Source organism: Carassius auratus, unplaced genomic scaffold (assembly GCF_003368295.1).
Source record: "Carassius auratus strain Wakin unplaced genomic scaffold, ASM336829v1 scaf_tig00010972, whole genome shotgun sequence".
NCBI classification, from domain to species: domain Eukaryota; kingdom Metazoa; phylum Chordata; class Actinopteri; order Cypriniformes; family Cyprinidae; genus Carassius; species Carassius auratus.
The window spans coordinates 65193-78501 of NW_020524158.1; the positions used below are offsets into that span (position 1 = coordinate 65193).

At 35.7% G+C, this 13309-nt stretch overlaps 1 long non-coding RNA gene and 2 gene segments (V, D, J or C); all 3 read right to left on the bottom strand.

Annotated features, from left to right (window-relative positions):
- Nucleotides 1-6225: 6225 nt before the first annotated feature.
- LOC113072912 (uncharacterized) lies at nucleotides 6226-6452 on the bottom strand. Its single transcript, XR_003280405.1, has 2 exons — nucleotides 6366-6452; nucleotides 6226-6258 (listed from the first exon to the last, which is right to left on the bottom strand). It is a non-coding gene; the product is annotated as an uncharacterized LOC113072912 (long non-coding RNA).
- Nucleotides 6453-6952: 500 nt separating this feature from the next.
- LOC113072910 (T cell receptor alpha variable 25-like) lies at nucleotides 6953-7497 on the bottom strand. The segment is given in 2 exon segments: nucleotides 6953-7284; nucleotides 7408-7497. Coding segments are annotated over 2 exon segments (372 nt in total).
- Nucleotides 7485-9171, bottom strand: LOC113072913 (T cell receptor alpha variable 30-like). The segment is given in 3 exon segments: nucleotides 7485-7583; nucleotides 8547-8851; nucleotides 9068-9171. Coding segments are annotated over 3 exon segments (447 nt in total).
- Between the last annotated feature and the right edge of the window lie 4138 nt (nucleotides 9172-13309).

The window sequence follows — 13309 nt, forward strand, 5'->3', positions numbered from 1 at the left end:
CCACAGGAAGTGGGTGCTGTGCAGAAATAAGACATGATGCCTAACTTCCTGCCTACGTCACAGATGTGTGTGGTTGTTTTTCTCTTCTGTGAGACAAGCAAGACAGGATGTGTGTGTGTTTGCGCATGTGTGTGTGGGTGGGTGACAGAAATGAGGACAGGAAGACTGATGCATGCACATTTTGCAGCGTGCAGAGAAGAAATGTAGCACATGCATGACTTTAGTCTATAATATGAACCTTATAATCTGCAATCATGTAGGCCTAGTTTACCTAAAAATATTGAGTTAAAATACACATTTCCTCTGTCATTAAAGCATTTACACTATTCCATATACTGTATATATTCTGTTTATTGTTCATTACCATTATTGATAACTGAAACAGGGGGTGTGATTAGTCATAAAAGTACACAAAATGTACTTCACATATAAAAGACACTGCAAAACAGAAAGAATGAATTATCATTTCTGTGAATTATTTTTTCCAACACTTAACCTTTATGCTTCTCTTTAAAGTTTGACTCATGATCAATATTTTGCTCATTTCAGTTTAACAAGTACCGTTATAAGATTTATCCATGCAGAAGTGCGGAAAAAATAAAATAAATAAATAAATAAACTGTTACGGTTTTAAATTATTTATTTATTTATTCTCATTTTGTATTGCAATTCACATTGTGTTATGTACAAAATAATAGTCTGTATTTTAAAGATATCTATTAGTTTGTATATATTTTTTAATCATTAGTATGTAATATATGCATCAATATGTCATGATATGTGTATGTGCATGCGCATTCATGAGCAAAACACTTTCATGAAGCCTTGTACAGATAACCAGACCTCTAAACTGCCATCAGGCGTCAGTGGTTTGGACTAATTCCTCAGCAAATCTGCAGGACTTCTGATGTTAAGACAGTGACAGAAGCCTCCAACAGAGGGCCTACAGCAGGAGAATTCTACATACCAAAACTAAGTACCTACTGCCACCTATTGTCATTATTGTAATCTGCAGTTCTGTGTTTACAACTACATGTTGTGCTTAAAAATACACACTAGATGACGCCATTGCATCATTTATCATACGTGTGTTAAAGTCACTTGGTTTTCCTGAAAGATTTGCTTTGGCTTACAGTTGATATTGGCATTGTGTGAAAATGCTTTATGTTCTTATTTAGTCTTGTATTATCAGCTATTTAATATAACACAATTTATTAATGTTATATATATTTGCTTGCTGCTTTTTATGATTAGTATTGTTTAAATCACCCTCTATATATAACACAATTCCACCAATCTCTAATTCTCACCATTAAGAAACATTGTGTAATGAGAACAGCTTTCTATAGATTTAACAGTGCCTACATTCCAAAAAAAATTACCTACAGTAATAGCACTAAAAGTGGTTCATTGGCTTGTAATCATATGCAGCCACGTTAAGTGCTATACAGCACCTTAGTCAAATGGTTTTATGTATCATAAGAGGAACCCCATTCTTCTCCTTAGATTTTAGATATGTTACTCCACTCTCTTATGTGTTTATATGTTTGCTATGAATGCCAAATTACTACATTGGCAAAAGCTGTTTTGAATCACTTTTATATGCTTTTCTGATGTCAAAAAGTCTCTTGTTGGTGCCTTGCAATATTTCCTAATAGGTGGGGCTTGGGGGGCAAAAAGGTTGAGTTATTTCGTAATCCTTTCCCCAACTAAACAAAGAGACTAGAGAGTTAGAGAACCTTTAAAGAACTATTCAAGGGCTTAACAGTTTCTTTATACAGTAGCAGTATAGAAGCTGTATATACAGCTGAAGCACCAATTGTTTTTGTTTTGTTTTTGTTTTTGTGAGTGTATCACATCACATTCATGCAGTTGTTTTTGTATTTATCTATACTAACAAACACATATACATATTAAGCTACAGTATATATCTTGTATATTGTATTATATTGTAAGATCTGTAGTTAAGATCACAAAAGTGACTCACATTTTGTTCTACAAACAACTTTATTAACTACACCTTGTTAGTACTGGGTTGGACTGCCTTCAGAACTGCCTTAATTCTTCATGGCATAGTTTCAACAAGGTGTTGGAAACATTTCTCAGAGATTTTAGTCCATATTGACATGATAGCATCACGCAGTTGCTACAGACTTGTTGGCTGTACATCCAAGATGCAAATCTCCCGTTCCACCACATCCCGAAGCTGCTCTATTTGATTGAGATCTTTAATCAAATTACTTAAATCTTTGATTTAAGTAAAGTGAACTCATCGTCATGTTAAAGAAACCAGTCTGAGATGATTTGAGCTTTTGTGACATGAGGCATTATCCTTCTGGAAGCCATTATGAGGTACACTGTATTCATAAGGGATGGACATGGTCAACAACAATACTCAGGTATGGTGTGGAGTTTAAATGATCCTCAATTGGTACTAAGGTGCCCAAAGTGTGTCAAGAGAATATCCCCCACACCAATTACCACCACCACCAGCCTGAACCGTTGAGGATGGATCCATGATTTAATTTTCTTTACTCCAAATTCTGACCCCACCATCTGAATGTTGCAGCAGAAATCGAGACTCATAAGACCAGGCAACATTTTTACAAATTTTCTATTGTCCTATTTTGGTGTTCCTGTTCAAATTGTAGCCTCCGTTTCCTGTTCTTAGCTGACAGGAGCAGCACCCGGTGTGGTCTTCTGCTGCTGTAGCCCATCTGCTTCAGGGTTCACTAGCAAGGCCCACGCCACAAATAAGCTATGGAACAGTTAGTCTAACAGTGTTGGGGTAGAGTACAAAGAGAATGAAGGAGTAGAGGGAATGGGATGACGGTCAATCAGGGCATCTAGAATTGATGGCTCAGAGAGCCCTGGGGTGGGGGTACCGTCTACAGTAGATCATATATTTAGGCCAGACAATTAGGATCCCCTGATAAAACCTGAAAGAAAGAGAATGTGGGATAAGGTTGGCTGAATGGATGAGAAAGGCAGTTAAGGGTGGGTTCGAGAGAAATAGACAAACAGTATGGTATGAGGTGGCACGATATATGGAGGTTTCGGGAAGTCAGATGATCGTTTGTGGTGTGGCCCTGCTCCCGAATGTCAGTTAACCATTTAACTCCCTTTCAATGTGTTGTGCATTTAAAGATGGTATTCTGCATACCTTGGTTGTAACGATTGGTTGAGTTACTGTTGCCTTTCTATCATCTCTAACCAGACTGCCCATTCTCCTCTGACCTCTGACATCAACAAGGCATTTTTGTCCACACAACTGCTGCTGACTGGATATTTTCTCTTTTTCTGACCATTCTCCTTTAAACCCTAGAGATGATTGTGAGTGAAAATTCCAGGAGATCAGCAGTTTTTGAAATACTCAGACCAGCCCGTCTGACACCAACAACCATTCCACGTTTAAAGTCACTTAAATCCTCTTTCTTCCACATTCTGATGCTCAATTTGAACTACAGCCAGTCGTCTTCACAACATCTAGATTATGCCATGTGATTGGCTGTTTAGCAATTTGTGTTATCCAAGCAATTGACCAGGTGAACCTAATAAAGTGGCAGGTGTGTGTGTGTGTGTGTGTGTGTTATACTAGATCTTGAATCTCCCTTTTCCGTCCAATATACTAGAAAATGTAGCATCCTATTACATTCCTTCTTAGAGACAATTTTGATGATTTCAAGTACGTATCATAGTACTGAGACTCCTCTAATTAGACTTACAAATGCCCTGATCTTATCATCTGATTGTGGTTGTATCATTAATTATGGTAAACCAGAACCGGCAACACTTCCCATAACATCCGATGTACTTGCTAAATTGTTAGAAGAATGGCAACTATGCTAATATTAGTTTGTTTCTCTCTTATTCCAAGGTCACCAGATCCAGTCTGTATCCAAATCAGAGGGTCACTGCAGTCACCCAGATCCAGTACGTATCCAGCCTATCTCTACAGCCCTGAAAGGCAGCAGAGACCAGGACAACTAGAGCCCCAGATACAGATCCCCTGTAAAGACCACCGAGACAAGACCACAGGAACCTGTTGAGTCCTCTGCACAATGTGACTTTGTTGCAGCTTGGAATTGAACTTCCTTCTGGCCAGAGGAAAACTTGGCCCCTGACTGAGCCTGGTTTCTCCCAAGGTTTTTTCTCCATTCCATCACTGATGGAGTTTTGGTTCTGTGCTTCTGTCACCTCTGGCTTGCTTAGTTGGGAACACTTCCTTTACAGCAATATTGTTGACATGATTGCAAATGATCACTGAATTCAATGATGAACTGCCTTTAACTGTCATTTTGCATTATTAACACTGTTTTCCTAATTAATGTTGTTCAGTTGCTTTGACACAATCTGTTTTCTTTAAAGCGCTATATAAATATAGGTGACTTGACTTGACATGATTATTTAGAATACATTTTTAATTTGTAAAATAAACTTCACCTAAAACCAAAATCACAGCATCAATACGAGAGACTTGCAGGAGGTTTAGTTTGTAAGTTCAAATGCAGTGATAGATCTATATGTGAGGCTTACATATAGATCGATAAGTGTGAGTGAAGTTGATGCAGGCAGCTAGGTTGACAGCCAGCAGAGGGAGACATATAATAATAATTTGATATTTAGGCTAATTACTGTAGATAAAAAAAAAAAAAAAAAAAAAAAGAAAAAAAAAGTGAAAGTAAAGATCTGGTAAGTAGCTGTGCAGAAGGCAGCAGACATATTTAGTAGATTGAGAGGAGATTGAGAACTGAGGATCTGGTATGACATGATCCTGAATGTACGAGTGTGTCTTACAAACAGAATATTTACGGTAGCTAGATAAGCTAGCTAGCTAGATAGATAGATAGATAGATAGATAGATAGATAGATAGATAGATAGATAGATAGATAGATAGATAGATAAAGTCATGACGTCACACAAAACTGTAACTGTACTGTAATACATTCAATCAATTAATTAGCATTAACAATGTGGTTAATTATTACATTATTATTAGTAAACTATTATTGTGCTGATTGCAATGCATCCCACATTTCTGTTAAAAGAACAGAATATAGTATTTGTTTATTGGCAATTTGAGAAATAACCTTGCACTTAAGCATTCTGAACGCAAGATGGTGGTGTAGGACTAAATATTGAGATTCAACAGTCAGGTTCAGTCGGTTGCAGAGATGGAGATGTGAGCTCGGTGTCATCAAGGTTTAGGTTTCTGTCATGTCTTCCACTGGAGTTGATGCTACACGTTCTCCACAGCTGTAGGTTCATTTCTGAAGTGCGTGTAATCACGTGAACTTAACTTAAATTAGTTTTTTTTTTTTCAGTGAAATAAATAATCTTACCATCTTTATTCATCAAGTTTTCCCTTAAACACAACACAAACTGTCTCTTTATGCACACAAACAAATGGACAAGGGCTTTTTTTTTTTCAGGAAATCAAAAACTGTGACTGTCTCCGAAAACAAAGCCAGAGTATGCTCATCCTGTGGGTTCTGCATAGTGCTAAATGCATACTTTGTGGTTAGTAAAAACCTCAGGGTTCTTTTCAGTATATAAGACAAGGGGTGTAAGCTTGGAGTAATAATAATTCCCTTTCCCCGATGTGGTTCTAAATCATTTGCCAAAATTTTGGACACTTTCGTGCACTCGTTGTGGCTGCTGCCACATAGGCTACTTCTTACAGGACTTTCCAGGATATTAATATCTGAAGATGTTTCGTTTGAGACTGAGGTTGTATTGTTGGTCTTATTCATCCATGGAATGTGTCTTCCATGCTGAAGTTCCCCTCTGGACACCAAAGTAGTGCATCTTGGAAATCGTACCCTTACAGACACTGAAAAGACTGAAGTCAACATCACAAAATAAACAGAGAAATGCTTACATTTCAAATGCACAGTCACTCTGAATTACATAAGGGTTTTTGTACAGTGTACGTGTGTTTCCTGTTACTGTGGGCCTCAAAGCACAGTAATACATAGTGGAATCCATAACTGCTGCAGAGGAGATTTCCAGATGAACACGTTTCTGTACTTTATCAAGATTGATAGACAGACATGGGACAGGTGGATTGGGTTTTGTCACATATTCAGTATCTTCATCAATCATTATTAGAAGCTCTGGTCTTGATCCAGGTTTTTGTTTGTACCAGTGCAAACTGTCTGTTGAGCCTTCATATGTGCATGACAGTGTAATGTTTGTATCCTCCATTAACTCTGTGGTGTTTATGTCTGGTTTGATTGAATACCCAGTAGTTTCACCTGTGAAGACATATATTTAGCACATAATATTTGGCTTTTAAAGAAAAAACAGGAAGTAGTTTGTCATTTTACCCCAAAACAAAAACCAATTTAAGCTCATTTCTTACCAAAGTAATTGAAAGGTATGAACAGACAGAGCAACAACATCGTTTTTGTGAAGATTTCTCAAGATCACTGAAAGTCCTCTTCTGTCTTCGGAGACATTGTGCCATTCTTTTGTTTGCAGTGACTTTCCCCTCAGCTAGCTCCACCCATCCAACTCATATATTACTTCCACAGCTTCACACACTTTAGGTTCTCCATGTTCTTCCTTCATACAGAGTTTGGTACAAAGCTTTACTATTTAATAGTCTGCATACAGTGTATCAGGAGGTCTGTCATTGGGTTTGCTGAGAACCATCCTTGGAATACAGATTAGTCACTGTTTTTGGTAAAGATTTAATTTGCTGAGAAGACATGTTCTGTATCTAGAGGACACCTCATTTCTCTTGTATTTAAATAGGGATTGGAACAAACTTGGAACTTTCTTTATCATAAGAAAGAATTGTACTACAATTGTGCTGCTTATGTACTACATACTTGCTTACTGAACATGTTTTATTACTGTATATTGTTTATTAGCTCTTTCTAATGGCTATATAATGGCTATATTTAAGTTTTTAAACTGAGCATCATCCTGAATGTCATTCCACATTCAGTTTTTGTACAGTGTAGTTGTGTTTCCTGTCACTGTGGGCACCAGGGCACAGTAGTACAGAGCCGAGTCTTTCACTTCTGTAGAAGAGATGGTCAGATTCATGGTTTTGGCTGCTTTATCAGCCGCAGCGGTCAGACGGAGAGCGGGCTCTAATTTAGGGCTGGTTTCAAAGAACACAATGAGGTGCTCAGGTTTGGATCCAGGATACTGACGGTACCACTGTAAATTCTGAACATTTCCATTGTAGTTGCAGATCAATGTAACATCTTTTCCTGCTAAAATCTGCTTCTCTGTGAAGACTGGTTTTATGATGTCAGCAGCAGCATTCTCTGTTTAAAAAAACAAAGCAAGTTTTAATTAAGAATTTCTAATGGATTCATTCAGATTTTCAACAGTATAAAAAGGAGAAAAAAACTAAACAATTTCCACAGTAATTGTTATGAATCACACACCTTTTTGGAGAGAAAATATAATGAATACAAGGAGCAACATTTACACTAATGAGAGCCTATGACTTTGAGAGTCAAGACTAACAGTTCTCTTCTAGAGTAGGACTGACTCTATTTATGTCTGCTCTGTTTTTAAACCGAGACTGATCTACAGTAGGATGGTTCCTGAGCTCCACCTTCTGGCAGCAGAAAGCATAAAATAGGACTTTTGCTACAATGTCTCATGTAGAATATGGAGTATATGTGCTTTGTAAGTACTAATAAACAGCCAGTATGCTAGTAATATGCTTGCTATTAAGCAACTAGTTAATAGTGAGAATTGGTCCCTAGTCTAAAGCGTTAATTAACTTTTATTTGTTTTATTGATTTCTGTATAATTAATACTAATTTAGTTTCATGCTTGCATGGAGTTTTCTTTCTTCCAAATTTGGCATAATGTTAGCAGGTGTGTTCATACTATGGTGTACTGCTTAACATATTGTAAATTATAGTATGTTTTGTCTTGTAATAGTGGCTTTAAGGGGAGACACTGCAGGCAAAAACACTGTTTTTTTCACGCACCTCTCAAGTATGAGATTTTGGGCTTTTAGTTTTTTCATAAAGTGTTTTTTTTTTTAGACTAGAGGAAAGAAAACATCCAAAAGACACGGTTAACTGTTTCTTTTATAGCATTTTATCTATTTGTGTCAATTGATTTCAAGGTTTTTACAGAGGGATTTGTTATTATTTGTTTGATTACATGCAACATTTTATTCCCCCCAATGTTTCGAAAATATAGTGTTTTCTGTCCGTTCTAAGTATTTTCTAAATTATGGAGTGACAAAAATTAGATACCCCAAATTCCCTCTTTAAAAACCTTTGACTCTAATATGTCAAAAAAAATTAATTTAAAAATTAATAGAAATTTATGCAGTTTTAAATTTGGGTAGGCAATAACTATTAGTTATTTTTTTTACCCTTCACCTCCAGTGTCTCGCCTTAAATGACCAATAAATAAGTAAATGGTGCATAACATTTGCTAAAATGGTACAGTAATTCTCAGAGAAAACCACCTTATAAGGAATGGAAAGGGCAGGCTTAGATATATGACTAAACAATGCAAAAAACAAGTTTTTGTACAGTCTAGAAGGTTTTTCTGTCACTGTGGGCTCCAGAGCACAGTAGTACAGAGCGGAGTCTGATAAAGCAGTAGAGGAGATGATCAGATCCACACGTTTGTCCTCATGGAGTCTGATGGACATATGTGGATGAGGTTGGTCAGCTCTTGTGACATACTTAGAAGCCTCAACAATCAGCAGCAGAAACTCTGGTCTTGATCCAGGCTTCTGTCGATACCAGTGGAGACTGTAAGCTGATCCATTATATGTACAGGACAGAGTGGTGCTGCTTCCTTCAGTTAAAACTACAGACGGTTGGTTTGGTCTGATGACATTCCCATTCGCTTTACCTACAATCATAATAAAGAATAAAGGAATATAATGGATTATGTTTAGAATGAATTAAAATTTATATATATATATATATATATATATATATATATATATATATATATATATATATATATATATATATATATATATATATATATATATATATATATATATATACTTTTTTTTCTAGTGATATTCTGAAATATGGTACATGTACGACTAACAGTACTTACAGTAACTGAGGATAAAAATGAAAACAGAAGAGATGAGTAACATGATTCTGTAGTTTGAGCTCAGACTGAACAATGAAGGAAAGTCAGTGCTGTCTCAATGATTTCTTTTGCTGAAACTGACAAAACCTTGAGCTCCTCCCACACACACCTCCTTGTTCATCTTACCCTAGAAAAAATACTGACTGCATGTGAAAACAGTTTGGTTTACTAATTAATCTACTTAAAAATAATGTTTTGTAAATACAGTATGGCTGTTTAATCATACATAATGATTTCATAAAAAAAATCAGCTGTACAGGTATGTGGAAAATATACAGTTTTAAAGTACTGTAACTACAAGTTTCAAAGAGCTTTAAACTTGTTGATTTAAGCTCTCTTCATTTTTCTTTCACTTTTCATTATTGTACACTGTGGTACATGTTGGTAATGTTTGGTAATTACAGTGTGTCCTGATCATCTGTTTTTGTACAGTGCAGTTGTGTTTCCTGTCACTGTGGGCTCCAGGGCACAGTAGTACAGAGCAGAATCATCCATTTGAGTAGAAGATATGCTCAGATTCATACGTTTTTTTATTTTATCGGCCACAGCATACAGACGAAGCTTGGACTCTGACCGACTGCTGGTCTCAGTATAAAAAATTATATTCTCAGGTTTGGATCCGGGATACTGACGATACCATTGCAAATTGCGAACATTGCCACTGTAGTTGCAGGAAAGAGTAACATTTCTTCCTGCCAAAACATGCTGCTTTGTGAAGAATGAGGTTATCACTTCAGCATCAGCATTCTCTGTTAAAAAAAAAAAAAAAATTAAAAACAAATTAAAACCATTACAGTTCATGATCTAATTAAGAGTATAAAATAGTTGGTTTATTAATACATTAAGCCAGTCAAAATCAATAATCTGGAAATTGTTATCATGGATTCCTCACCCTTAAAATGGGAAAATATCATGAGGATCAGGAGCAACATCATCAATGAGACAAAAAGCCTGCAGAGTCAAGTTTCCTCCGAACTGACTCAGTTTGTATTTGCACTCTGTTTTGAAATCATGTAAATGTGAGCTCCACCTTCTGGCAAACGCCATGCATAACTGGGTCTCTCTGATGTAAATCTTATTTCATTATATATGTATATATAAAAAAAAAAATTAAAACACTGAGACTGTGTAGAATGTGTGTGGTAACCACTGGTTAAGTATGTAATTCTTTTTCAAATGTAATTAAAACAACCAAAGTTATATCAAAGAAACATGATTAGCAAATTACACATCTATCTATAGAGTAACGTCTAGGTTATGTATGTAACCCTCGTTCCCTGAAGGAGACCCCATTCATCAGTCTCTTTCTGACACCGTAGAACGTGACAGACTTAAATTTAACTATAAATTCAGTAGTCTAGATGTGGTCTTAACTGTGAATCTAAAATAATTATGTGGGTAACAAGGGCTCTGGAAACCTCTAGTATATAGAAACCTAATAACCTTCCTGTGGCAATATATTTAAAATATTTGAGATAAATCTGTGCTGTAGTCATTTAAAAAACTGCCTATTTGAACATTCTAGTAATTTATCAGAGAGAAATGTGTCTTAAACAAACTTTCAATTTATTCCAAGCTTCATTTTAAGGAACACATTGGATTTCTTTTATGCTGGGCTGCGTTCAGCCCCAACAAAACGTTGCACAACGTTTTTTAAACAGAAACGGTGATGCGTTGAACACACTGTTCTGATTACGCAAGAGTTGCAACTATGGCAGCTGAGAAGGCCATTATTTGTGTTCTTTGTGAAGAATTTTCGGAGCCATCTATTTAGCCTCACATACTGACTTTATTTGTAGTTCATACGGTTTTAATACCCTGTATTTTCTTTCTCATTTTTAGGAAAAGCACTTAATTACCATTGTTTATTTCTATACCAAATTTCATTCACTTGCAATGAAGCTAAAATATAAACAACTACATCATTATGTTGATATCCTATATTTTTACAATAAAACTTATGACAAACATGTCTTCTAACATCCTCAGTTGTTGCGTATACCGAGCTGCAACGAACACATTTGTACATTATTTTCCTTGAAGCCATTGTGCGAGTTCACTTTAATTCCGCGTGCTTTATATACATGTTGCTGCTGATTGGACTGCAGTTCTGACACACCCACCAAACAAGAGAAAACGCATCTCAAACCCCGTTGCACACATACCGTTTCCAGGAAACATGACGTTCAACCCGGAAACCGTAGCAAAACGTTGCTCACCGTTTTGAACTTGAACATGCCCCTGGTCTTTTTGTAGTCCATTTTGGTATTGATTATGATTATAGTCCTATTATTTTTTTGCTCTTTGAGAAATGTCCTTGCTAAATAGTGTAAAATGAATACATCTGATAATGGTCAGTCATTTCCAATGGCCAGTATGTTTTAATACCATATTAGATCAGAAGCATGTATTATTATAATTATTTTATGTAATTCGTTATTTGTAATGGACTAATTCAGACTGTCGTTAGAATATGGAAATAACACTTCCACAGTAATTGTTATAATTCACTCACCTTTTAGAAGAGAAAATATAATGAATTCTAGGAGCAACATCTAGACTAATGAGAGACACTGACTTTAAGAGTCAAGACTTACAGTTCTCTTCTAGAGTATGACTTATTCTATGCATGTCTGCTCTGTTTTAAAGAATTTAACTTAGAGTAAAAAGATTTACAGAGCTCCATCTTCTGGCAGAATAATGCACATAAAATGAATGATTGTTACACATGGGAACTTTCAAAAAGTTTATATAAAACTTTTTGTGTATATAGGTAATGTGGGTATTTATTTTTTTACATATTCTATTATGCAGGCTTTGTAATTTAGTGTACTTTTTAATAATTCACAAGCAAATGGTGCATTACATCGGGCATCAGCAGTAACACAGTAAAATGGTAATTGAGGTTACTTTTTCATGTCATGAAGCAATGATAAATAACATCAGTTAGGAGCATGAGCACTTCATATGCCCATTTATACAAAAACCTAAGATTTATGCATTATGTACAGTGTACGTTATTGGAACATTTCTACAAGTATGAGAACATGAACATAGCATCAGACTTTTCTGCATTCAAAGAACAAACTCGTTGTATAAATGAGGCTCATTGTCAGTTAAATTCAAATTCTGCAAATAACTGTTAATAGCATTGGAATGCTGGCGAAAAGATAATCAACTAATGCAGCAGCAGAGATGTTATCTCATGAGACTTTGCAGTGTTTGATAGTGACACCAAGTTATGTTCTTTTTGTCATAAAAAAAGTGCATCACATCATATCAGTCAGGAAAGACAATTAGGGAAAACTGGTGTGAAAGTGCCTTCTAGTAAGAATAGGCCATAAGAACGTTACAGTGCAGTTGTGTTTCCTGTCACTGTGGGCTCCAGGGCATAGTACATGGCAGAATCATCCATTTGAGAAGATATGCTCAAATTCATAAGTTTGATTATTTTATCGGCCATAGCATACAGACGAAGCCTGGGCTCTGACTGACTGCTGGTCTCAGTATAAAAAAATTATATTCTCAGGTTTGGATCCAGGATACTGATGATACCATTGCAAATTTGGAACATAGCCACTGTAATTGCAGGAAATAGTAATATCTTTTCCTGCCAAAACGTGCTGCTTTGTGAAGAATGAGGTTATCATTTCAGCGTCAGCATTCTCTGTTTGAAAAAAAAAAGTCTAAACAGGTGTTTTATTGATACATTAACAATTAAAATTAGTATTTTTCTATTTGGAAGTTATTCTTAGAAATTACATACCCTTAAGAGGAGAAAGTATCAAGAGGACCAGAAGAAACAAAAAACATCTACACCAGCAAGAAACAAAAAGGCCTTAAATTGTGACTTTCCTTAGTGAAATCTGTCTGTTTATGTCTGTGTGCTCTATTTTAAAATGACTGAACCTAGAGCTCCACCTTCTGGCAGATGCATGTTAAACTGGTGCTCACTAATTTAAATCAGGCAAACTAAACACATTTTAAACATTAACAGCTTTTTCATGAATGTTTCTATAATTACAAAAGTGGGAAAAAATGTATTGATTAACTATATTGCAAAGTTATTTTGCAGTAAAATGACGAAAACAATGTTTTCATTAGACTGCATGTCTATTTCCAAAAGTAACCATAAAGCCTTTTAGTTCAATACAAAATAAATAAATAAATAAATCCAAAGTAATTAAATATTCCAGTAAATTA